This window comes from Phoca vitulina, unplaced genomic scaffold, assembly GCF_004348235.1.
Source record: "Phoca vitulina isolate PV1807 unplaced genomic scaffold, GSC_HSeal_1.0 scaffold12, whole genome shotgun sequence".
Lineage (NCBI taxonomy): Eukaryota > Metazoa > Chordata > Mammalia > Carnivora > Phocidae > Phoca > Phoca vitulina.
The window spans coordinates 11,360,446-11,387,877 of record NW_022589715.1 but is presented as its reverse complement, the minus strand read 5'-3'; the positions used below and the strand labels follow the sequence as shown (position 1 = coordinate 11,387,877).

At 43.2% G+C, this 27,432-nt stretch overlaps 1 protein-coding gene and 1 pseudogene across 1 annotated transcript; both read right to left on the bottom strand.

The window, feature by feature from the left end:
- Nucleotides 1–543: 543 nt before the first annotated feature.
- POLR1B (RNA polymerase I subunit B) lies at nt 544–27,432 on the bottom strand. The gene is made up of 15 exons (XM_032410480.1): nt 27,256–27,432; nt 22,585–22,752; nt 22,190–22,336; nt 20,993–21,125; nt 19,941–20,077; nt 18,949–19,172; nt 17,791–17,962; nt 15,529–15,700; nt 14,284–14,565; nt 13,274–13,407; nt 8,796–8,966; nt 7,659–7,815; nt 4,008–4,204; nt 3,115–3,368; nt 544–2,258 (listed from the first exon to the last, which is right to left on the bottom strand). Exons 1-15 carry the CDS (start codon nt 27,430–27,432, stop codon nt 1,376–1,378), a joined length of 3,408 nt encoding a protein of 1,135 aa, XP_032266371.1. The 3' UTR covers nt 544–1,375.
- Nucleotides 24,943–25,654, bottom strand: LOC116636082 (annotated as a pseudogene).

The window sequence follows — 27,432 nt, the reverse complement described above, 5'->3', positions numbered from 1 at the left end:
AGAATGGGGCCGCCCAAATGCGCGCCAACGGGGGGACAGCACGTACATACAATGAAATGTACAAAGAAAAACAGCCACTGGATTTTAGAGATTAGTATGAAAAAAGAATGTAAAATATCTCCATAAATTGTTATTTATTATATGTGGAAATGGCATTTTGACTATATTAAATAAAATACAGTATATGAACGTTATTTCTAAGGTATGGAAACAACCTAAATGTCCATCAAGAGATGAACCAATAGGGGCGCCTGGGTGGCTCCACTGGTTAAGCATCTGCCTTCGGCTCAGGTTATGATTGTGGGGTCCTGGGACTGAGCCCCACGTTGGGCTCCCTGCTTGGCAGGAACCCTGCTTCCCCCCCACCCCCTGCTGGTGCTTTTTCTTGCTCTCTCAAATAAATAAAATCTAAAGAAAAAAAAAAAAAAAGATGAACAAATAAAGAAAATGTGCTATACACACAAAAAGGAATATTATTCAGCCTTAAAAAGAAATCCTGCCATATGCAACAACATGGATAAACCTGAAGGCCATTATGCTAAGTGAAATAAGCCCATCACAGAAGCACAAATACTGCATGATCTCACTTATATGAGGTATCTAAGAGAGTCAAACTCACAGCCTAGAGTGATGGCTACCAGGAGCTGGTGGGAGGGAAATGGGGAGTTGCTACTGAACGGGTGTAAAGCTCCACTTATACAAGACGAGTCAATTCTGCCTGTAGTTAACAATACTCTATTGTACACCTAAACATTTGTTAAGAGGGTAGATACCAAATTCAGTGTTTTTACCAAAAACACACACAACCCCGAAGTGCACAAGGAATCTTTTGGAGGTGATGTTTATTACCTCGATTGTGGTGATCATTTCACAGGTGTATGCGTATGCTCAAACCCATCAAATTGTACACGTTAACTATGCACAGTTTTGTGTAACAATTACACTTCAATAGAGCTACCTTTGGTTTTTACTTTAATGTGGATATAAGCAAATACAAAATTACATATGTGACTTGCATGGTATTTGTACTGGATTGCTCGGTTCTAGACGGAGCAATGTTCAATGGTCACTGCCCACTGAAAGTAGGGTACAAAGACCCTGGGGTTGGAAAGACTTCCCTATATATCCTTCTATCAGTGTATCATTTTTAAAGAAGATACTTGTGGAATTTTTTAACAAATATACTGAAAATCAACTTCAGTAGTTACCATACTGGTCAGACTCAGAAATCCTGAATTCTTAGTTGCCAGGTCTCGGTGGGAAACTTGAACACCCTTGAAAAAAACTCCAGAGTAACCAAGTCATATCTTCACTGAGCTCAAGGTGTATTTGGTTTTAATCTGAGAGTTCTCCTAACCCAAAAGGCCACATCAAGTTAAATGACGTCCAGTTTCACCTTGATGTTCATAGCTGCCAGCTCAGCTACAAAATACCGGAAAACGTAAGGCACAGAAACAGTGTCGATGGTGTCGCTGCGATCACACAAAGCACAGTTGTATTTTCTGTTGCGCGTGGCAGACCAAGAAGGGGGTGGCTTCTCCAGCAGCGGAGAGAGTAAACTACCACACTTCACGCACACATGGGCTACTGAGCGATCCGAACAGTTGAAGAGACGGTCATGAAGGAGAAAAGATGTACCATGAGCTAAAAGAGCATCCCGCTCCATTTCCCCAAAACGGATTCCACCCTGGACATTTCTTCCCCCGATAGGCTGGTTCGTGACTTTGTCTCTGGCTCCCGTGGTTCTAACCTGGAATTTGTCTGAAACCATGTGGCGTAAACGCTGATAATAAACCACGCCTATGAAAATGTCTGCTTCCAGTTCTATCCCACTGATGCCACTATACAACCTCTCGGTGCCATAGAAGTTGTAGCCAGCGGCTTTTAACAGCTCGCCGAAGTACTCTAAGGCCGAGTTCTCCTCTGAAAAGGTGAAGGGTGTCGCATCATGGCAGAGACCGTGCAGAGCAGCAGACTTCCCTGCCATACTTTCAATTAACATCCCGATGGTCATGCGGGAGGGAAAACCGTGAGGATTGAACAGGATGTCTGGGACCATCCCGCTCTCGGTGAAAGGCATGTCCTCAACCGGCCACAACCTGCTCAAGATGCCCTTCTGCCCGTGGCGACTAGCGAATTTATCTCCGATAGTTGGGTTCCGAGGGACTCTCATCGTGATGCAAATACACTTGAACTTCCCACTGCCAGTGTCATTACTACACACTTTGATGTTATCCACAATGCAATTTTCTTTACTCCTGGGAAAAAAAGCAGACAGAAGGTCAAACTATTTTCTTTACACTGACAAACACACCTAAGTTTCACTGACATAATTAGTGCTTCATAAAGGATCTTTGCAAAACTTATTCTCACATTTCTCCTCCAGTACAAACAGAGTTGGTATCCCTAAAAGTATTTATGAACAGAGCTACTGATTCTGTTCGCTACAGAGCTCTGCTCATCCGAAGAAAAGCAACAGAGACCACCAAAACACTATTAATGAAGACCTACTGCTGAAACCATTTCATAGATGGAAAATAAACTAAACATTTTTAATTTTAACGAGAGGCATCATGAACTTGACATTTTTAGCTAGGGAAATCCCTAACAACATGCATGAGAGAGATGACTAAGTTTGAATAGCCGAGTTTTAAAAAGAAGTCACAGGCAGCTTGTCAAATCGTAACAGACTGACAAGAGAAGCAGAAAACCAAAGGCCGTCCAGCAGACACAGAACTCTGTCTCATTTAAGAAATGCCAATTCAAGGGCGCCTGGGTGGCTCAGCTGGTTAAGCGTCTGCCTTCGGCTCAGGTCATGATCCCAGGGTCCTGGGATTGAGCCCCACATCGGGCTCTCTGCTCAGCAGGAAGCCTGCTTCTCCCTCTCCCACTCCCCCTGCTTGTGTTCCCTCTCTCGCGGTCTCTCTCTGTCAAATAAATAAAAAGAAAGCTCTTAAAAAAAAAGAAATGCCAATTCAGTTATGACTGAGTCAGTAACTGAGCTACCACTTTTATCTTCTCCAAAATTCTCCTGTTACAAGATAACTTTCACTGACCTCAGCAATTTCACTGAGAAACAGCCTTTAAAAAATAGCACTGGGTACCCAAACTTACTTATAGTACATCACAAAGCTTTCCCCGGTGTTGAGGTTCAGGTAGCTGTAATACGGATCTCCATACTGCAGCTGTGCTCCAATAAATGGCAATCCATCATCATCTAACTTCTGCAAAATCCGCGGGTCACCAGGTTTGACTCCAAACACCAGACTATCATCTCCTTGTTTAATTTTTTCAGAGAGATCTATGAACTCAGACTTGTAGACACTTCCATGGGCAAAGCCTCGTTCCCAGGAGGCCTTATTCACGATCTACAAGGTCAAAGAATCATTAATTCAAGAGGCTCAGGTCAAATGGGGATTTTCACAATAAAACTGGTTAGAATTAAAATACTTGGTTTAGGATAACTGGCATTCTAATTTAAAAACTCCAAATTTTCAGGAGCACCTGTGTGGCTCAGTCAGTTAAGCATCTGCCTTTGGCTCAGGTCCTGATTCCAGGACCCTGGGATCGAGCCCCTTGTCAGGCTCCCTGCTCAGCGGGGAGTCTGCTTCTCCCTCTCCCTCTGCCCATACCCACCACTTGTGCTCTCTCGTGCTCTCTCTCTCGCAAATAAAACTGTAAACAAAACAAAACACTCCACATTTTCCAAGCTACCTACACTACTAAAACCCACTTATAAATGGCTTAAAACCTAATTATGCATAAATATAAAAGGTAGATATATCCAAGACTACATTCATTCAACATCTACTCATACTATGCACTCAAGTATGCACAATATATGCATATCGGAATATTTAGTGAATATCCCTCAGGGCTTGCCACTTTCAATGGAGATGAGCAATTAATCATTTAACAGAACACTCATGCACCAGGACGTAGAAAAACAGTAAACAAAAAAGTTACAAATTAAAAGGAATGGAACTACATCTCTTGGTAGAACTTACCATGGCATCTTCCATATCGTAGCCAGTGTAAGAAATAACAGCAACGATGGCATTTGTCCCAATTGGATAGTTATCCATGTCATAATAATCATACATGTATGGTCTTACTAAAGGGCTTTGTGGAGTCTGAAGACGGTACAGTTTATTATCTGACCGAGCTTGGTAAGTGAGAAGTGGAAAGCCCATGGTTTGCTTCCCTACAAAGGGAAAAAAAACTTTAGCATCTTGTTTGTTTCCCTTGATTATAAAGGTCATATATAAAATTCGAGGGGTGCCTGGTGGCGCGGTTGGTTAAGTGTCTGCCTTCTGCTCAGGTCATGATCCCAGGATCCTGGGATCAAGCCCCACATCAGACTCCCTACTGAGTGGGGAGTCTGCCTCTCTCTCTGCCTCTCACCCCACTCTCTCTCTCTCTCAAATAAATAAATAAAATAAAATAGGAAACAGTAAAACATTCATCATAGGGGAATGAATAAATCAATCGTGGCAGACTAATACACAGCATGAAAATAAAGCAGAACCACATGGATGTATGTAACCAGACCATGAAAACAATGCTGAGTGGGAAAAAGCACAGAATGACATTTAATATTGTATGATTTATGTACATTTGTAACACATCCCAGACAATTCCATAGTTTGTGGACATGTGTATAATATAAGAAAAACATAAAAAGGGGATAATAAAGGATATATATAAACTACAGGGTATTACTAGTGGAGGAAGAAAAGGGGTGAAAAGGGGACAGTAACTATTATTAGATTATTTTCTTACACAGAGCAAAATGTCAGTATTTGTTAATTCTGGGTATGGGGTACAGAGGGTAGGGAAGTAAGTCTTCTTTCTACTACTTTACATTATAGAGAATCAATCTGAAATAAAATGTTTTTTAAGATTAAATATATATATGTGCATTTTAAAATACAGAAAAGGAGACTTCCAGCTTTCAGTAGTAGAAGGCTACTCCTACAAGACCACCCTCAGCACATAAGATCCAGAACAATACAGAACAAAAAATCACCACATGGGCACACGCACTCACACACACACACACACACACACACACACACAATCTGAAAGCACTGGAGAGTAACCAAAAGGGGTCAGGAACTGGAGAGGAATTTATAGTTGGACAAAAGAAACGGAACGGCGTGAACTACTAGCTTTTTCAGTTTTTAATGTTTTCGTTTCTTTTGGCCTGATGGTCCAGTCACTATAGTGGCTACAACCTAGATAAAAACCTACAGTTTTACTGGCTTGAAGAGCCAAGGAATAGAGTTCAGAGCACAACAGCAACTGGAAAGTAAGGGGGGACATTTTAGAAAGGGAAGAACCATAAAGGGAGAGCCTTAAATTCTACATATAAACTAAGTCCAAATCTTTGGTGGACTGAACTATGCATGCATGGGACAGATCTAAGCAGCCCACCTAAGACTAAAAGAACTTCAATTGCTGTGTTTAGTTGTCAGTTAAATCTAAAAACCAATCCTCTTCAAAGGAACATAATAGAACCCAGAGTCTTAAAACCTATCATTCACAATGTTCCTGATATGATCCAATAGTACCAGAAATACAAAGAAACAGGAAAACATAACCCATACTCAAGAAAAATGTAATCAATGGAGATTGATCCCGAGACGACCCAGATGTTGGAATTAGCGGGGCACCTGGGTGGCTCAGGTCATGATCCCAGGGTCCTGGGACCAAGACCCACATGGGGCTCCCTGCTCAGCAGGGAGTCTGCTTCTCCCTCTCTGTGTATGCAAGCTCTCTCAAATAAATAAATAAATAAATCTTAAAAAAAAAGATGTTGGAATTAGCAGACTTTTTTTTTTTTTAATTTTTTTCAGACAACAGTTTTTAAACACCTGTTACAACCATGCTCAAAAACATAAAGGAGGGACACCTGGGTGGCTCAGTCAGCTAAGCGTCTGCCTTCGGCTCAGGTCATGATCCCAGGGTCCTGGGATAGAGTCCCACATCGGGCTCCCTGCTCAGCGGGAAGCCGGCTTCTCCCTCTGCCTGCCGTTCCCCCTGCTTTGCTCGCTTGCTCTCTTCTCTCTCTGACAAATAAATAAAATCTTTAAAACAAAACAAAACAAAAACATAAAGGAAAATATGTTCACAAAGAAAACAACAATCTCTGAGAAAACAAACTATAAAAAAGAAACAAATGGAAACTCTAGGCTGAAAAATTAAATATCTGAAATAGAATGAAAAGTCAGTGAGGGTAATGATAGATCAATAAAAATGATCCAGTATGAAGAGAAAGAAAACAAAGTGGGCGCCTGGATGGCTCAGCCGGCTAAGCATCTGCCTTCAGCTCAGGTCATGATCCCGGAGTTCCGGGATCGAGTCCCACATCAGGCTCCCTGCTCCACGGGGAATCTGCCTCTCCCTCTGCCCTTTACCCTGCTCGTGCTCTCTCTCTCACAAATAAATAAAATCTTTAAAAAAAAAAAGAAAGAAAGAAAGAAAACAAAGGAAAAAAGAGATCAGAAACCCAGTGGCTTACAGGGCAATTATCAAAAGGTTTAACATAGATGACACGTGCTGAAAACTCACGAGAAGGTCAAAAGCAGTGTTTTTAGAAATAATGACAGAAAACTACAAATTTGATGAAACCTTTTAAAACAGATTTTAGAAGACCAGTAAGCCCCAAGCACAAAGAGCATCATATCTAGGCATATCATACTCAATCAGCTACAAACCAGATATAAAGAGAAAATCTTAAGGACGGGAAAATAACACATTATATACAAGCAAACGATGACACTTATAACCACTGACTTCTAGCACAAATGACAGAGACCAAGAAGTGACCCAGTAATATCTCTTTAAGTGCTGAAAAAATATAACTGTCAAATCAGAATCGTACATCCAGTTCCAAGTGAAGATCAAATAGAGACATTTTCAGAGAAATAAAAACTAAGAGGATTTGTAGCCAGCAACCTAAACTATAAAAAAAGTGCTAAAGGAAGGTTTTCAGGCTCAAGGGATACGACACTCAATGGAAACCGGAATCATCAGGCAGGCAGGCAGAGCACCAGCAGTGGTGAAATGTGGGTGATGACAACAGCCTGTGTTTCTCAAAAATCAAATCACAAGATCTCAGACAAATCCAAATCGACAAACATGCCACAAAATAAATTACCTTTTTGTTCAAGGTACAAAAAGGTCAAAAATGTCAAAAATGACAAAGGCTAAGGATCTAATTTAAAAGACTAAAGAGACTCGACAACTAAATGCAACGTGTGATCCTGGATTAGGTGCTACACAGAAAAAATTTGCCATAAACCATATTTTTGGGACAATCAGTCAAAATATGAGTAAAGACTATAAAACAGTATAATGACACCAATGTTAAACTTCCTAATGTTAATACTTGCCCTTGTAATATGCAAGGGAACACCCTTACTGTTAGGAAATACACATGAAATACTTAGGGGTAAAGGGGCATCATGTCTGCAACTTACCTCCAAATGGAAAGCGGTGCACGTGGGACAAAACGTTAAGAGAATCTACATAAAGGGCTTATAGGAGTTCTCGGTACCGTGCTTGCAACATTTCTCTGAGTTTGAAATTATTTCACAATAAAAAAGTTACAGGCGCCTTTCTTGTGTGAATACCCCCGCCCTCCACCATCTTACCCATCTGGCACTGGTACATGTTCCGAGGACTCTGGTTGTGATCGGAGAAAGGGATGAAGTTGGCGATCACACTCAGCAGGCTGTGAGGGAAGAGCTCCTGGTGAGTGGTAACTCCTGCCAAAACCTCATCCTCAAAGATGGCAACGTTCATGAAGATCTGGAAAAGAGGAAGGACGAGGAAGTTCAAGGCACAGAATAACTGAGAACGTATTAACTCGTCCTATCTCTCAGAGTTTAGGACCCAAAGACTAGAACAAAAACCTTCCCCACTCAGCATCATGAACACTGATGGGATCCAATGGGAAGCTTCCAGTCAGAAATACTGTCTGCTTGACACATTTCATTCTAAATCCACCCTGGTCCAACCGTAAAGGACAGGAAGAAAGACATTTTGAAGTAGCACGAAGCCCACAGTTTTGCAACTGTGAAGATGTAGGCAAATACTGTGAGTCTAATGGAATGTTCCCACCTCACCACCTGAGGCAGAGCCAGGCACAAAGGAGCTGGGCAAGATGGGAAGGCAGGTAATGTGACCACCAATCCTCTCTCTCGATGTGCGAGAGGTCACAGAGGAGGCAGAAAGTAAGTTCTGATTTTCTTTCAAATGCCCAACTGTTACTAAACAATGACTACACTTTCTTTATAAAAAGTTTTTTGTTTTTTTTTTGAGAGAGAGAGCACATACGCAGGGGGAGGGGCAGAGAGAGAGAGGGAGAGAGAATCTGAAGCAGACTTCCCGGTGAACATGGAGCCTGATGCGGGGCTCGATCCCACAACCCTGAGATCATGACCTGAACCGAAATCAAGAGTTGGACTGAGCCACCCAGGCACCCCGATAACACTTTTAAAAAACAGTGCTTGGGGCGCCTGGGTGGCTCAGTTGCTTAAGTGTCTGCATTCGGCTCAGGTCACGATCTCAGGGTCCTGGGATCGAGCCCCACGTTGGGCTCCCTCCTCAGTGGAGAGCCTGCTTCTCCCTCTCCCTCTGCTACTCCCCGTGCTTGTGTTCTGTCTGTCAAATAAATAAATAAAATCTTTATTAAAAAAACAAAAAACCAAAACACAATGGTTATTAAGTCTCCGAAAGTTGTATACTACACGAGCACACAGAGGAACCAATCACAGTGCTCTACGAACCTGCTCCATAGTTCCAATTAGTTCTTCTCTGCCTAATTCCAAGTTCTGCACAGGCCGCACCAGTCTACAAGGAGTGGTAAACAGGAATAATCCCGGGTAGAGACTTGGTTTTCCTGTCATGGGGATAAGGGCCACTTCCATCCAGGGAGGAATTCTTTTTTCTCTCAACACCTGTTTTCAACAAAAAAAGAGTTCAATTAAGAAGCAGTGATGTGTTTTACATCTATCCCCCTGCCACCCAGGAGGTGGGCAGAATGCGAAAGGAGGTCAAATATAAAAAGCAGTATCAGGAAATTAGTTATGCCGGTAACATCGTAGTGCCCTGCCAGTCTCATCACCACACAGAATGCCATTCACCCAGTATCCAGAGCTGGCAGAAGCCCAACCTTCTGAGGGGCTCAGCCTCACTCTGCGGCAAACTGGTAATGGGGGAGACTAGGGGAGAGGTAAGGGGAGACTAGGGGAGAGGTAAGGGGAGACTAGGGGAGAGGTAAACCAAGGGAGACTAGGGGAAAGGTAAGGGGAGACTAGAGGAAAGGTAAGGGGAGGCTAGGGGAAAGGTAAGGGGAGACTAGGGGAGAGGTAAACCAAGGGAGACTAGGGGAAAGGTAAGGGGAGACTAGGGGAGAGGTAAACCAAGGAGGTGCATGTGAACACACTAAATGAAAGTTTGTCCTCTGATATCTAGAATGTAGTACGTTACTGGTTTTATTTTAAACTGTATTCAATGAAAAGACCCTTCTACCTGGAATTTAAAAAACAAAACAACAAAACTTTTATTTATTTATTTATTTATTTTTTTTAAAGATTTTATTTATTTATTCATGAGAGACAGAGAGAGAGAGAGAGAGAGAGAACGGCAGAGGGAGAAGCAGGCTCCCAAGGAGCAGGGAGCCCGATGCGGGACTCGATCCCAGGACCCTGGGATCATGACCTGAGCCGAAGGCAGATGCTTAACCATCTGAGCCACCCAGGCGCCCCACAACAAAACTTTTATTAATCAACTCCTGGGTAAAATACAAACCCACATTACAGAAATGTGAAAAAATAATGAAACCTATATATCAGAACTTAAGGGCAGTCACAGCTAATCAAGTCATCAAGAAAAATAGATGGATTAAATTCTTAATGCAAAAGCAAAAAAAAAAAAAAAAAAACAAAACCAACAAAGACACACGTACACACAAAACCCCCACAAGTTAACAAAGACATAACCTGAAATTAATGAGATATAGTACTGAAAAAGGTTCAAAGCAACAAATCAAAATTCTTCATTCTTTTTTTTTAATTTTTTTGTTTTGTTTTGTTTTAAAGGTTTTATTTGAGAGAGAATGAGAGAGAGAGAGAGCACATGAGAGGGGGGAAGGTCAGAGGGAGAAGCAGACTCCTTGCTGAGCAGGGAGCCCGATGCGGGACTCGATCCAGGGACTCCAGGATCATGACCTGAGCCGAAGGCAGTCGCCCAACCAACTGAGCCACCCAGGCGCCCCAAAATTCTTCATTCTTAAAAAAGAAAAAAAAAATCAACAAATATCCCTCACTTAACCTAATCAAGAAAAAAAGGGGGACACATACACACAAATGTACTAAAAAAAAAAAAAAAAAAAAAAAAAAAAAAACCCACTGAAACTAAATTTTAAAATCATGGGTATACTCTGCATACCTCTAAGAAATCAAGATGAAATAGATAAAATGCAGTTCACCAAAACAGACCTCAACAAAAGTAGAAAGCCTTTTAAAAGATGATCAATTTCCATATTAGAAATAAAGGTATCCAGAAACTAACCGCAAAGAAAGCACTAGAACCAGATGGTTTCAGAGGGGAATTCTAGCAGACTTAGGCCCAGATAACCCAATGTTCCACAAACTGTGCCAGGGCACTGAAAACAAAGGAAAACTTTCTAATTTTTATAAAACAGATACTTATGTCAATTAAGAAAAAAATACACCAGGTGCGCCTGGGTGGCTCAGTTGGTTAAGCGACTGCCTTCGGCTCGGGTCATGCTCCTGGAGTCCCGGGATCGAGTCCCGCATCAGGCTCCCTGCTCAGTGGGGAGTCTGCTTCTCCCTCTGACCCTCCCCCCTCTCATGCTCTATCTCATTCTCTCTCTCAAATAAATAAAATCTTAAAAAGAAAAGAAAAGAAAAGAAAAATACACCGAGACCAAGTGGGATTTATTCCAGGAATTTAGGATTCATTATTCATCATATTATTAGAGAATGATGATTATTAGGGAATAAATTAATATAATACACTCAGTACACATCTAAGGGAAAATATTACAGATTTGTCCCCAAATATACCCAAGAATGAAACACGGAATTACTGTATGATCCAGCAATTCCAATTCTAGGTAGGCACCCAAAAGTACCAAAAGCAGGGACACGAACAGGTACCTGTACACCCAGGTTCATAGCAGCAGTATTCATGATAGCCAAACGCTGGAAGCTACCCAAGTGTCCACCAACAAATGAATGGCTAAACAAAATGTGGTGGTATATACAACAGAATACTCATCAGTCTTAAAAAGGAATGCAATTCAGACCCCTGCTACAATATGGATGAACTTGGAAAATACTATGCTGAGTAAAATAAACCAGACACAAAGGGACAAACATTGTATGATTCCACTGACATGAGGTACCTAGCAAAGTCAAAGTTCACAAAGAAAAATGGAACGGTGGTTACCAGGAATTAGGGAAGGGGAAAATGGGGAGCTCCTGTTGAATGAGCACAGAGTTTCAGTCTGGGATGATGAAAAACTTCAGCAGATGGATAGGGTGATAGTTGCACAACAACATGAATGTGCTTAATGGCATTGACTATACACTTAAAAATGGTTACAATGGTAAATTTTGTTATGTAAATTTATAAACAAAACCAAACCACAGGAACTTTCTGGAGAGCGTGGAAACGGATCCAATTTGAGCATCAAAATAAGCAACAGCAACAGAATACTCATAAAATAAAACAAGCATCTTATAAATCTATGCTGATGTGAATAAACAAACAAACAAATGGAGGAGAAAGGAAAACTCTGCCTTACAAAACAGCAACTCATAAACACGGAAGGAATGATGGAGCTAGAACTATTTGGCAGCCATCAAGTAATAACTCAGCAAAGAATCATCAATGGAATAGGAATAATTCTGCAAAGAAGTCACCAACTCACAGGGGGAAAATCTGATGAGGGAAAGGGCTTTCACATAGCTTCCAAATCTCTCTCCACAAATTACTAATTACACAGAAAACTGGTAATATCACAATGGACCAACCTAGAGCATAAAACCTTAAGAGTGATCATAATTAACATCATCAGTTGTGGGACAAGCCAACATCATGTGCCTCTTGAAAGGATATCCTGAATCTCATCATCAGAAAGCTCCACACCAACATAAATTAAAGAATATCTATATAATAACTGGCCTGTAGTTTTTTTTTTTAAAAGTCAAGACCTGAAAGGCTGAGGGACTGTTCCAGATTAAAGGAGACTAAAGAAACATGATAATTACATGTAATATGTGATGCCGGCCTGGGTCCCAGCCCAGGATGGCAAGAACAATGCCATAAAGGACATGACTGAGACAACTGACATCTTCTGAGTATCAGCAGAGCATTTCACCACCCTGACCTTCCTTGATGTTAAAAAGCATACTGTGGTTATTGAGGAGACAAACTCCTTGTTCTTAGGAAGAATACGCTGCAATCTTTGTGGAAAAGGGGTCTTGCCTGTCCACCACCTTCAAATGTTCAGAAGAAAAAACTACGTATCTATTTATAAAGAGCATACAAATGGATAAAGCATGTGGAGCAAAACATAACAATTGGTGGATCTGGGTAACAGGACTTCTTTGTGCTGTTCTTTGTGCTGTTCAAACGTCTTTACATTTACAATTATATCAAAGTAAAACAATTTTAAAACTACAAAACCAAAACTAAACCAAATAGACCAGAGCATGAACTACAATTCATCCTCTTGCCAAAGAACAATTCTTCAGTGCAACACTCTTCGTAGCAACACTCTTGTTAGGAAAATTCCAAGTAAGTTAGTTAAAGGATGTCATTCTTTTTGACTTTTTAACAATATACTTTCAAGATCCAGAAGCCAACAGGATAGGACTTAATATCTTGCCTATCTTTAATACTACTTGAAATATAAAGAAGATATTTGAGGCTCCCTTTATGCCACTAATATTTACAAAACAAAAAAAGTTAACATTTGTTAGACTAGGGCCTCAAGGAAACTACCTCCCAAAAAAAATTCTTTCAGGTCAAAGTATCTGTCACTGACCCCAACCTATGAGGCCAGCACAAGACAAGACTCTGCCACTTTGGGGGTACACGGGCACTTGTGGAATTAGCTTCTGACCTCCAGACCCCCGACCACTCTAGACGGCTGTGGGGCTACCTCAACAACGAGAAAAGGACTGACAATCAAGATCAAGGCATAGAACAATTCACAAAGACGCAAGATCACCTTAAAATGTCGGAGAGAATCTGCAATGCTCGGAGCAAGCTCCTTATCCACCCAGCCAACCATGACGCCATCCAGCAGGACGGGGTAGCACTCGCTGTACGGTCGAGGTGGAGCTCCGTCAACCGGAGTGACCCCTGGTGAAACGAACAAACAGAACTCTCACTTCGGAATGCTTTTTCCTACAGCCAGAACTCCCTCCAGAGGGGTTCAGCAACCGCTTCGTCATTTTAGACCTCTAGTTATCTTATCTCTAAACCAGTACATTTTTATATTGCTTGAGTGTTTACAGGTCATTTCAGCAAGGACACACGGGCAACTAGTGACTCTGTCTGGGGGGGAGAGCAGCTGGGGACAAGGGTGTAAGAGAGGCTTTCCACTGTCTACCTTCTATATTTTGATCTGAACCATGTAAATAGATTAACTTTTCCCCAAAACCTAACTACATTTGATCCTCATTATTTGTGGATTCCACACCTGTGAATTTGCCTACTTGCTAAAATGTATTTGCTTTTGTGGTCATTCCAGGACATTCAGCCAAAGCAGAGAGCGCAGCTAGAAGGTCCCCGGGAACAAAGGCTATGTCTCTGATGACATCAGGGTACAGACTAGACAACTCCTTTTTAACTGTTTTCCTGCAAAATGACACTGTTTCCTACTTAGAGATGCAGTGGTTGAGCCACCAGATGCAAGGAGAGTGACCCCAAATGTTATTTCTGATTATTAAATGCTGAATGCTGCTTTATTTCAAATGCTTTGACATCTTTTTTTGGCGTGGGGTAGGGGGTGGTGGTGAAAGAACAAAACTACAACATTTAACTTCTTCACTCATTCTCAAAAAAAGGCACCTGACCTATAGAAGAGCCAAGAGACCAGCCCAACCCCTGCATAGAAGAGGAAATAGAATTCTTGCTGGAATTCTCTGCTCAGCCCCCAAATAAGCAAACCTTAACAATCTGCACCTGTGAAAGCGCACACCCCAAACCAACGACTTCCGGTCGCGCTCCACATACCCAGGCTGCAGAGCAAGGCAGGAACAGAGGCCGCGTGCACACGCTGTGTGACGACCTCGCACACAGCGGTCAAGTGGTTCATGAGGCCACAGGGCTCCCCGTCTGGGGTGTGCACAGGACACAGGAAGCCCCAGGACTCCGGCAGCAGCCTGCGCACCGTGGTGGTCCTCATCTTGGCAAAATCGGCCCCTCTGTGCACACAGCGGAAATGGGACAGATAGCGTATGAAGTTCAGCTTATCAGCCACAACGCAAAGGCCAGAATCTTGCAGGAAGCCAAGACCTTCATAAAACAAAAATCGTTCAGAAACAGGCTCAACTTAAAAATACAAGTCTAGGGCGCCTGGGTGGCTCAGTTGGTTGAGCGACTGCCTTCGGCTCAGGTCATGATCCTGGAGTCCCGGGATCGAGTCCCGCATCGGGCTCCCTGCTCGGCGGGGAGTCTGCTTCTCCCTCTGACCTTCCCCCCTCTCATGTGCTCTCTCTCTCTCTCACTCTCTCAAATAAATGAATAAATAAAATCTTTAAAAAAAAAAAAAAAAAAATACAAGTCTATTTTGATTTGAGGCTCTGAGGACAAACACCTCAGAGCACAGTACAAACCGCAGAGTTACTATAAAGTTTATTAGCTCGAATGAGTGGGAAGAGTTTACAAAACTAGTAGTAAAAAGGCAGTAAAACTCCCAATTTCCCAAATTATATTAGTGCCCCTGGTTCCCTCTCTCCTCTACTACTACCTCCTTAGTGGGAAACATTAAATGAGTATGAAACAGCAAGTAACTAAATGGGATTCATCAGAGAGGGCTAGAGAATATGTAAGAAGTTGTTATTCCTAAGAACAATCTGCAACAGTACCATCTGTTTAAAAAAAAAAAAAAAAACCAGCAGATTTCTGGGCCCTCAGTGACCACGTAGGCCTTTCTGATGCACCTGGTTTAGGGACGGGCATGTATCTACAACCCTCCCAGACTACCTGTCCCAATGACCATTCCTCACAGATTTACGCTGTCCTTAGTATTCTGGAAGGAGCCACAGAGATGCATGTGACGATGAGAAGTGTGAAGTTCTACGGTTGCCTTGTCTCAAGTCCTTCAGACTGATACACACTTGTCAAATTTACAACATGAAATCAGTCTTGACTGAAAGGGACAAGTTCACTTTCAAAGAGAACCTCTCTCAGCAATATATAAATCTACACTGAGCAAATGAAATGTAACTAAAATGTAGCCAATCGATTTAATTTTACCTGTTTTGGAACGTAGATTCCCAGTAGCAAGAAGATATTCAAATGGTTTTGTAAGGTCTGTTCCCAGGTTAAAAATCTTCATCAAATTTTCAGTGTTTATGGACACATTCGTCTTCTGAGCCCTCTTGTCTAGAGCTATTTTAATAGACACTAACCAAGATTCCATTTTTTCCTGAAATAAAATTTAAGCCATTAAATTCAAATTATTCACGTTTCATATTTACTCCCACATAATCTGTAGGTCTGCCAACAAAGGTCCACTAAGTTTATACATTTGACATGGAAAACATCTGGCCTATAAACCTGAAAACCAGCCTTTCAATGAGCAGACATTCTTAAGACAGAAGCTACAAACACCTGTAGATCAGGGTTTCTCCGCCTTGGCACTACTGACATTTTGGCTGGATAGTTCTTAGGGGCCGAGCATGCGTGCAGGATGTCCAGCAGTGTCCCTGGCCCTAACCCACTGGATGCCTGTAGCACTCCCCAAGCTGTGACAATCCAAACTGTCTCCAGGCCCGTCAAATGTCCCCTGGAGTGGGGCAAAACTGCTCCCAGTCAAGATTATCGACATGAATGGTTTGCTCTGGCTTTAGAAAAGTTTTTCATTAAAATGCTCTTATCAAGCAGTCAAAACAGCTTCAACAGGCAGAAACAGACAACAAAAACAAAGCTCTGAGACCAAGCAGCAGCCCGTTGTCCTAACAAAATAAGAAGAAGAAAAAACAACTAAGAAGAGGTCAAAGTCTCCAAATGACACCCAACATACAAGATGGCTGACAAACCAGTAGGAAAGACTGACTCTTTCTTCTTCTAGAAATCTGAAACACAACGGAAATAAAAATAAGACAGAGACACCGGTAGCAGCTCTGTAGCCCAAGACAGGAGACTGGGGGAATGAGGAGCTGATTCTTCTCCCTTGTCACATGTCTGCCTACTGTCACTTTGTCATTAACTTGCTAAGGTGAGCAAGTAGCATTTCTTGGGCACATACTGTATGCTGACACTCTGCATATTTATTTAAGCCTCACAATAAACTTTTCCTCAAGAAGCAGTACATTGCAGAACCACTTGGGCCAAATGTGTTTCAGTATTAAGAATTTTCCAGACTTTAGGGGAGCCTGGATGGCTCAGTCGTTAAGCGTCTGCCTTCGGCTCAGGTCATGATCCCGGGGTCCTGGGATAGAGCCCCGCATTGGGCTCCCTGCTCCGCGAGAAGCCTGCTTCTCCCTCTCCCACTCCCCCTGCTTGTGTTCCCTCTCTCGCTGTGTCTCTCTCTGTCAAATAAATAAATAAAATCTTTAAAAAAAAAAATTTTTTTTCCAGACTTTAGAAAGTTAGCAAGTGCATAAACCTACACCTATTATGAAGACTGAGGCACTGACTCATAATCAAACACGTTTCTACAGTGAAACACACAAACTGTCACACTAAGTAGAATCAATAAAAATTATAAATAGCCTCCTGCAGTGCAGGTCAGGTTTTCCTGCCAACTCGCATTTTTTGGGTGCTAGCACTTTCGGGATTTAGAAATGTAGCTGAGTGACTGGGGACGTGTGTGTACGGGCTGTGCACGACACAGCAAGAAAAGCCAGAGCGGCCTCTCAGAAGCCCTCCTGGGAGGTTCACCAGCCTTTCTGGTGAAAGGCTGAGGCATATAAAGCTGAGCAGACAGTGCCTAGGGCAGGAGGGGAGACACCACAAAAGATGATGAACGGGGCCCAGCCTATCTGTTCTCAAGTTCAGCAAGGGCAGCTCTGCAATCTCTCTCGCTCCCTCACCATTAAGAAGCTCTCAGAACCAAGCACAGAAATCACAGGACACCTCAATCTCTGCTGCAACACTCAGCTGAAATGGCCGATGAAGTCTGTAATTCAGATTATGTCACTGTCGTGTACCTTCCTGAAGATTCTTACTATGTCCCACATTCAGAGGTTCAGAAGCTTTTAAAACAAAGCTGGTGTAAAAGTAAGGAGATCAAACACGTTAGGACAGTTACATGTTATCATTAACGTGATGACCAAGATTTGATGTTGTCTTCACTTAGCCTCTAAGAAACATCAGAGAAATTTCTGAATTTGGTATAAACTAAGATCTTTGATTAAGTCCCTTACTGCTCAGCAAACAAACAAAAAGAAAAGGCAGACTCTGTAAAATGCCCACACTACAAATCATAAACACATAGGAAACAATACTGCTGGGAACTGCTTCACCATTCCACGAGAGGGACAGCCGGCCGGGGTGAGAGCAGTAGGCGCTTACCTTCAGAAACATGAGGAAAAGCTGACCGGGCGTCAGGACTTCTTGATTCACTAAACTGTCAGGATTGTCCTCCATGCACTCTCCTTTGGCTAAAGCAAAGAGCTTCCGGGTCATGAGACAAAGCATATAAAACTTTTCAGTATTGGATTTCAAGTGGATACAGATGCACTGGCTGTCAAAAGAGAAAGCAAAGCTTAAAACAATTTAGCTGCTACCACTACTTGATGATCTACTGACCATGGTCCCCAATCCCTGTTTACTAGAAGTGCTTTACTCATTTTCAAAAAATTGCTTTTCGGGGCGCCTGGGGGGCTCAGTCGTTAAGCGACTGCCTTCAGCTCAGGTCGTGATCCCGGGGTCCTGGGATCGAGTCCCGCATCGGGCTCCTTGCTCAGCGGGGAGCCTGCTTCTCCCTCTCCCGCTCCCCCTGCTTGTGTTCCCTCTCTCGCTGTCTCTCTCTTCTGTCAAATAAATAAATAAAATCTAAAAACAAACAAACAAACAAACAAAAAATTGCTTTTCATCTTCACTGGCAGCATGAGCAAAGGATAGGACGTGGCCACAAGGTCTAGAGCTGTGCGGGACAACACGGCGTGACAAGCACCATGTGGCCATTTACATTTAAATTAATTAAAATTAAATAAACTTAAGAATTCAGTTTCTCAGTTGCACTGGCCATTCAAGGGCTCAAGATGGGACTTGTGGCTACATAGTGGATGGCGCTAAGAACTATCCAGTGGCTATAGAACACAGAGTCTTTGCCTTGGGGAAAGAAAGGGACATCATGCCCACAACTTTCAAATGTTGCAGGAAAAAAAGTGCTCACATGCAGAGAAATTAAGAAAGCAAATGTAGTAAAAATGATAACAACTAGTGAATAAAAGTGTCCACTGTACTATTTTTGCAGCAATTCTGGAAGTCTGAAGTTGTTTCAAAATAAAAGTATAAAAGTACAATAAAATAAAATGAAACTGCCATAAAAAGAAAAGGTAAGGATGGCCATAGAAACAGAGCTAGCCCCTACTTCCTTAGACCAGAATTCTACCTGCAGGTCCGTTCTGAGCCCCAGCGGACTCACCAGCCCTAACTACAATCAATATAAAGAACCACTGACACCTTCCGCCCGACAAAAAACAGTTTAAGCAAAAGCACACATACTTGAACAGAAACTCTGCGGCTTGTTCATTTGGACACCAGTCAGGAAGACTGAGCTTTACTCTGAAGCGTTCACCTAGATAGTTAAGGACCTGTTTTTGTGTGGAACAACCCTCTTCCATGACGATCCTTAACATCTGAGAAACAGAGTTCCTAAAGAAAGAGTTCTCCTCTTTGCCTTTGATGAGCTCCTGAAAAATCTGATAATCGGAGAAGTTGACAAGTGCCTAGAACAGAAAAAAAGTTTTCTTTTTAATTGCTTGTAATAACTAAACCATTTTACCCATTAGGTAACAATTCTCTATTTTTCTAATACCCAAAAAAATTAGCACTCCACTACTGGGGAATCAAAATGAACTCTCCGAGATAAGGCCTGGCTTGTATGATAAGAAGACGTCAAGATGGCCCCAGTGACCCTCCCCTTCTGGTACTGTATAGCCTCCTCTCACACTAAGTCAGCGCTGGCCCGTGTGACCAAGACAATATGGTGAAAAAGCAGACGTGTGACTCTCAAGGACAGGTCACAGAAGGGACTGTGGGTTCAGCCTTGCTCTCTTGGCTAGCCTCTCGGGGAAGACAGCTACCTCAAGCAGCCTGTGCAAAGGCCCACTCGGAGGAACTGGGGCCTCCTGTCAACAGCCCGCACTGACGTGCCAGCCATGAGCGACCACCTTAGAAGTGGACCCTCCGGCCCTGGTCCAGCCTTCTGAACAACCGCAGCCCCTACTGACATCTCACTGCAATCTCCTGACACCCCAAGGCAGACGTGCCCCCAATCCTAGCCACTTCCAAATTCCCGGCCACAGAAATAGTAAGAGGGAAATATTTACTGATGGTTTAAGCCACTGAAATTTGGGTAATTTGTTATGGAGCAGTGCACAGCTGGTACGCATGAACTCCGCTAACGAGACCCTATCCATCCATTCTGCACAGAATGTGACCCCCCCCCCAGGGAAGCTCTTCATAGCAAAACAAATACATTCATGAAGTCACACCTTAAGTACAAATCCCAAAGGAAGAAAAAACAGTTCTTTCCGATAAATAAAGTTCAACATAACTGTGCCATTTTCCAAGTAGTGAAGGTTCATATTGACTGCAGAATGTTCCTCCCTCACACAGTGCATTGAGACTCCTATTGAAACAAAGCAAGAAGTCAGAAACTCAGTAATACTATAATTGCTTCCATCATTGTTTTTTTTTCTGAATTATTTTTACTCTCTTAAAAATAGAGCCAAATCACCAAGGTTAGCCAAGAATGGCAACCAAAAATGTTTCCAGACCTTGCCAAATGTCCCCTAGGGTGCAAAATCTCCCTGGGTTGAAAACCTCTCAAAGTAACCGAAGCTACAGAAATTTAATCCAACTTCGAGGTTTCCTTCCAGAGCAGGGTCCATGTCTTATAACACATTATATCGCTAGCACCCTGCAGAGCCTGATCATATAGCATTTTATATCCCTCGTACCCTATGGAATCTGGTCAAGAGATGATGGCTTGATCCTAGAGTTCAAATGGAAAAAAGCAGAATTTTAGATTTTAAGCTTGTTTCAGTGTTAAACAAAAATTGCGAAGACATTCTGCATCAGTGATGCAAAAGAATAAATGACTAGCCATTTTTGACTTGCTGAGATGCCATCATTCTAGATACGGTATGTATGGCTATCATTCGAGGCTGATTTTTAGCTCAATCATTGGAATAAATTATTTAACCGCAGGGTTTCCCAAGAATGTAAAATGTTGTCTTATGAAGCCAGGCACCGTCACAGAGAGTGCTCAGAGGCCAGGTGGCTGTCAGCCAAGGACCCCAAGAGGAATGCCATGGTAGCCTGCACCACAAGACTTCTGAGGCCCATACCTACCTCTGGTTAAGTCAGGCCAACCTCCACCTTCATAAGTAATACCATAAATACATGTGTTCTTTCAATATGGAAAAAATGATACATAATAGAAAGGAGGGTTTCCCACTATAAAATCTTAACACAGAAATGCTTACTAGAAAAAGAAACAAAATTTTTCTAAGAGAACATTCCAAAAGTCACTACAACTTACCATACTGAGTATAGCCAGGCCCTCTGGTTTTCCATTTTGGTCTTATCATTGCAACGGGGAAATTCCTCCGAGGCATAATCAACATTCGGATGACTTTTTCAATGCCATTGATTATAAAATAACCTCCCATTTCCTGCCAAAGAGACGAATTATAATTTGTTAGACAAAGATACGTTAATTGTAAACATGAAGCTGCCTGCCAGATACAGTGCGAAGTGCACAGGAGGCACGTGGAGGCGAAAGGGTCTACACATCCCTCGGAAGCTGTCAGCGTGAGAACTAACAGTCTTCTCAAGTGCATTAAAAAGGTTCTAGGGACTTGGGAGAAAAGTATGGAAGAAAATCAGGGTAACTTCTTCCACTGGACAGGCTCGACCTAACTTGCCCTTTTGTCCCCTAAAATGATTTGTCTTCAAATGATATTTAAAAGCAAAACAGAACAAAAAAACTTACTCTAAAGAGATGAAAACAATAGCCATTTGGTTCCAGGCAAATAAGGTTTCCCAAATAAGTTAAAAAAACTTTGTACAAAATCTCTGGAAACCAGACATTCAGATTAGCTAAAGAGGAAACGATTTTTCATAGCTCTGGCATCACATTTCTGTAATAAATAAAAAGCTACTACACACTCCCCACTGTGAAGCAGGCGTAAGCATGCTGGACTGCTCTGTCTCCACCCCATTTAACCCTCATAATAACGAGTGGCACCGTTGTTATGCCCAGCAGAGGAAACGGAGGCTCAGAAAGATGGAACGTGCCCAAAGCCACATAACTGGTAAGTGGAGCGGCGGGGTGTCAAACCCAGATCTGACACCATCACCCTCATCCCACCACGTTACACTGTCTCCCACTGCAGGCAGAGTCTGTATTCTTGATCATTTCAACTCAATACTGCAAAACCACTTAACGCAGCTAAAAGAGATGCCAAAGAGAAGGGAGGGGAAGCATTTAATACACTCACACAATCTTACTGCTGGTAAAGCAGACATCTCTAAATGTGTATGCTACAGAAAATTCGGGAAAGTTCTATCAACTCTTCCCCCACAGTAATACTGTTCTCTAACTGGACCACCACTTTTCACACACTGTCTCCTTTGAGCCTCATTCTGAGCCCCACACAGGATGCACACAAGGCAGCGAGCCCCATTTTCCCCATCCAGAACCTGGCCTTGCAGTGCACTGGCCGCCCGCAGTTACCTCTGCTTCCTCATGGTGCTCAATGAGGGCTTTGGGGGGAAGGTTGTGTAAGTTGCAAAGCTTAGACTTCACCATGATGGGAACATAGCCAAGAAACTGTTTAATGATTCCTCTGGAGATTCCATTCACTGCCCAGCTGATATCAGCCTAAAGGAAAAGGAGACAGAAAAAATACTTAAGAAAAAGAAACTACGTGGATCTACAAGAACAAGTATTTCAAAAGAGTAAGGAAGAAGGCCGTAAAGTAAATGATTTTATGCTTTAGATTTAGAAGATGGTATCTCTTTTAGATGACAGTACAAAGAAAGCAGAACTGTGGTATACACTGTATTAGGCATCAGCCTTATTCTCGCAAACATACAGTGTGAGGGTCACACGCTGTCACTTGTACTCACGGTCAGCTTGCCCCGATAGGTGCTCCTCCGGCCCCGGCATTCGGCTGGATAAATGTTGAGCTCTTTGCAGATGTTCCCTTTGGGAACCATGGGTGGACTGATGACAGCATCCACGATAGTAAGAGAGATCCGCTCATCTTTGAAAGCAAATTCAAAGGGAGGGATAGCCTGAAATACAATTCACACTATGAACTGCTTGCATTTCCAAGGCCCTCTTTCTGTAAGATTCTTCCAAACCCCACACGTTCTACAAGCACCGATGCCCATCATACCAAAGGTGACCTATCCAGGAAGATGGTTAAAGCTACACCCATTCTACTCATAGCCCAAGTCCCTGAAACGATAATGCGCTACTTCAGATCTTGAGTGTCTACTCCATGTCAAATTCATAGTAGGCTCTAGGGTACAACTGTGTACAGAACAAAGCTGTTCTCTGAACCAAGTGCCTGCCTTCTCTATTATACCTGGTGTCTGCTAAATACACAGTAAGACAAATGGGACTGTGGCTAACAGGCAAGGATATGGAAACATCCTCCTGATGCAGGACCGGACACTCTAATGCCCTTCTTTGATATTTGTACATTTCATCCCCCGGTGGCCTCATACTGATGCCAGAGCCACACAGGTGGTGGCCCCGGAGGTTTTTCCCATTCCACAACAGCCGCTTCTCTGCACCACTCCCTGGGGAAGCTCTGCTGTTCTGAGGAAAGGGTATCATTGAGCTCTCGTACATATCAACTGTGAACAAACTCCTAGCCTTAGCGTTAGAATAAAAATGCCAAAAATGGAGCCAAGAGTATAAAGAAGGTTCTTCTCCTCATGTCAGTTCAGTCGACCTTTTCTAAATTTTAAAATTGTATCTAAAGCTGGTATTGTTTTAGAATGTATTATTTTATTCTAAAATGAAATTTTAATCTGTCCTATTTAAGGAAGAAGCATTAATTTTTTTTTAAAGATTTTATTTATTTATTTGACAGAGAGAGACACAGCGAGAGAGGGAACACAAGCAGGGGGAGTGGGGGAGGGAGAAGCAGGCTTCCCGCCAAGCAGGGAGCCTGATGCAGGGAGCCTGATGCGGGGCTCGATCCCAGCGTCCTGGGATCACGACCTGAGCCGAAGGCTGACGCCTAACAACTGAGCCACCCAGGCGCCCTGAAGCATTAATTTTTAGAAGGGAGAAGATTCACTTTTTCAAGCCACAGGTGCACTATCTTTATCTCAATACAGTCTCATTACTTGAGATAGTTATGGTCTATAATGTTGCCACAAACACTGAATTACTGAATACTGAATCACTGTTCTTAGGGGAAATACAAAGTTAGGTTCCTGTGAGTCTCTGATCACACTTCATCAAATGATCAATACATAACCTTGTTTTAAGGATACCTTACTCAGTATATATTGGTTGTTGTTTTTTTTTTAAGATTTTATTTATTTGAGACAGAGAGATACAGAGAGAGAGAGAGAGCACGAGTAGGGGAGAGGCAGAGGGAGAGGGAGAAGCAGGATCCCCGCCGAGCCAGGAGCCAGATGCGGGGCTTGATCCCAGACCCCGGGATCATGACCCGAGCCGAAGGCAGACGCCCAACCATCTGAGCCACCCATGCACCCCTCAGTATATACTTCTGATTCATTCACACCGAACTCACAGCCAACAGCACTAACTCATGACTGAACAAAGGTTATCTAACACAGATTTTCTCTTAAGGAGTACGTCACAGCCTTTCTGCACTTGGAACATTAGACAGCACTTCAGCACTGTTCTTGAGGACCATCTTAAACAGTGAAATCACCAAGAAAAAGCACCAGAATGAGAAAAACTGGACCGACTTTGAAAAAGATACTTATTTATAGTCTGAGAGCTTGAAACAAGAAAGCAGAGCATCACCTTCTTGGACCTCAGTTGGGATGAAGCACATGGGGCAATTCAAATTTTTCACCACTCTGCACATGGTAAATATTGATTTGGGGGTTACAAATACATTTTAGTGAGTAGGCAATTCACAAATATGAATTCCTGAAAAATGAGAATCGACTGTATTCTGAAAAGATGACTGTGAGGCATCAATTTGGACTCAATGAAGAAACCCATCCCCCTGCCCCCTGAATTGAGCAAACCTCTAAACAAAAATATGACAAAAGCTATTCTTCCTTCATTTACTTTACTGTGTTTTCTGTAACAACACTTTCACTTAGTCTTATGGTACCAGCTGAGCTGCAGCATCATTGCTTGTGCAGGCTATGCTTTCTACATGTACTTCAATCAAAACAATGTATCTTAAGACATAGAATACAGAAGCAGAAATGGGAATCCAGCTGTCTTCTAATAAGCCAGACATTTAAAAGATAACGCAAAAATATCATTTACGTTTAATTTTTTCTGCTTTAGAAAAGAAAAATTTTTAAACCACAGCACTAAGTTTTATCAGGGATTTCATTAAGGTTAAATCTCTAGAAATAAGGGGGGGCACAAAGCTGATGAAGCCTCCTCAAATCTCATAAAGAACCACCAGCTCCGGCTCTTTGGTGGAATTGCCCCCTTGTTCCATGTACAGATTATTATAAGGATATTGCTTTGGCCCCATGGGCTGGTAGGTGGGGTAAGTTTCCCCAACCCAAAACATGAACACCATGAAGACCACGAAACCCAAGAGGTGCTTACACAGGGGATCTCAGGAAACAGGCATGAGGGATGTGTCCACAAGTTTCCTGATATACACGTCAAGGTTCCAGTGCATCGGCTCACCCAAGTTCAACCTCAGGTCTGGGTGGTCCCAGTCATACCATGGACCCCTCTCCTGCCATGAGCGGTCAGGGAGCTTCGGGTAGTTGCCACACCCTATGCTGTCATCTGACTGGTTGGTAGTCTTCCACCCCCATATTATACTTCTTGGCGATAGTGACCGGTTCTTGTGGGGTCTTGGGATAGGGTCCCAGGAGCACGTCCTTGGTAATGTGGGAGGCTGTCTGTGCACCCAACAACACCAGCTGCCCTTTTGCAGCCATCAGACTCCCAGGGCCCACACCCTGATCGCCGCCATCTTCACCTTCCTCCCCAAAAATATTTTTCTTAAAAATGTTAATATATAATTGGTTTATCTTTTAAATGAATTAGTGTTTTAAAAATTTCTCAATTTTAATTTCTAATAGAGTAAATACTGATAAACAAAAGCTGTTCAGGATCCCTCAAGAATTTTAAGAGTGGGAGAGGGTCCTGGAGCCAAAAACTTTGAGAACTGCCAGTCTTTATATCACTCCTCATAAAAATTCTTATGTACATGTGCTTTTATATTTTAGAGAAAGCCTTCCTTGATCATCTCAACCCCGGACTCTTTTTTTCACCATTTTAATAAACCCCAGTGCCAATTAACCTTTAGTTAGATATGGTTTTCCTCACAGATACGAAACAAATATTTCCCATCAGCCTCATCTTTTGCCAAAAGGTGAAGGAGTATTAATTAATCTTCAAAGAAACCTCAATGGCTCACATATTATTTGGAGAGTTCAAGTATCAGAAACTGGCAAAGCTCTCCGTTATCCCTATTTCTCACAACACAAATCCTTCCCAACAAACCCACACAGTAGTGTCCCCTGAGCTGTGCTCTTTCACTTCCCCTGGAGGGAATGCACTCCCCGCCCCCCCCCCCGCCTTCAATTCATCTCACCCCGCCTTTTCTCAAGCACCTGGATTAGCCGCACCTCCTATGTGCTCCCCAAGTACCCTACACTCTGCTTGGCAGAGCATTTCTCAAGAGTATTGGCACTGACTGCTTCCATGTCTCCACCACCTCCACTCCACTTGCAAAACATGAGACCAAGCACTCAAAAGCAAGAACTGTGTCTCACACAGGACTGCCTCTTCCTCACCCTCAGAGCCTAGTACCTGGAGACACTGGCTATGCTGACTAAATGAGACACGACCTCCCCCGCCACCACCTCTTCACTTGAACTCTGCTACCATATCCTTTAGATCAATCCCTTAATGTTGAGCAAGTGTTACTGCTACTCAATCTCGCTTCTATGCTCATCTGTATCTTCCTCAACACCCACCTACCTAATTCAGAACAGGCGTCCAGTAGTTTCTCCCGTTAAAGCTCTGAGAGAAGAAAACCGTGGAAGGATGACCTCCCACAGTACAGTCTATGTGCGAATAGGCTCAGAACCTTTTCAGGTAAGTTTCTCGGAGAAGTAAAACTCCCAGTGATACGAAAGCGCGTGCGTTGTGAATGGCTGGGAAGCACACCCACCCGAGGCACTTCCTCACTCTCACCGCACGCTGAAACTGTCCTACGAAACACTACGGTTCCCATCACAAATACATCTAGTATTCCCCTAGTCGACTCGACTACAAGTGCCAGGCCCCGGCGCGGAGTCTGGCGCGATCAAGGGGTACAACTATTTGGGATTATATTGGGACCTTCCAGCCATCTCTCTGGGACCCCTACCCGAGGCCAGTGCCCCACTCCGCCCAGGCCCCACTCACCCCCGCCTCCTGGATCTCCCTCTCCCTCGGCGCCACACACGCATCCTGCCACCAGCCTCCCTCCCCCAGCCCCGCGGGGCCCCTCTCCTCTGCCCGCCTCGAGCTTCGCCTCGTCGCGGGCCGCGCAGCGGGGAAGCGGCGCGAGGGAACGCAGAGCCGACGGGAGCTTGGGAGGACGCCGCGCTCACCTGCACTGCGTGGCTGAGCCCCTCGCGCACAGCGTAGTTGAAGGACTCAACATGAGCCCGAGTCAGTTCCTGCAACGCTGGCTTTTGCTGTTCCCGCGGGACCCCGTAAGACGGGTCAGTTAAGTGCTTTAGGCTAGGCCCGCTGGGCAGATTCTGCCACCGGCCGGCGGGATCCAT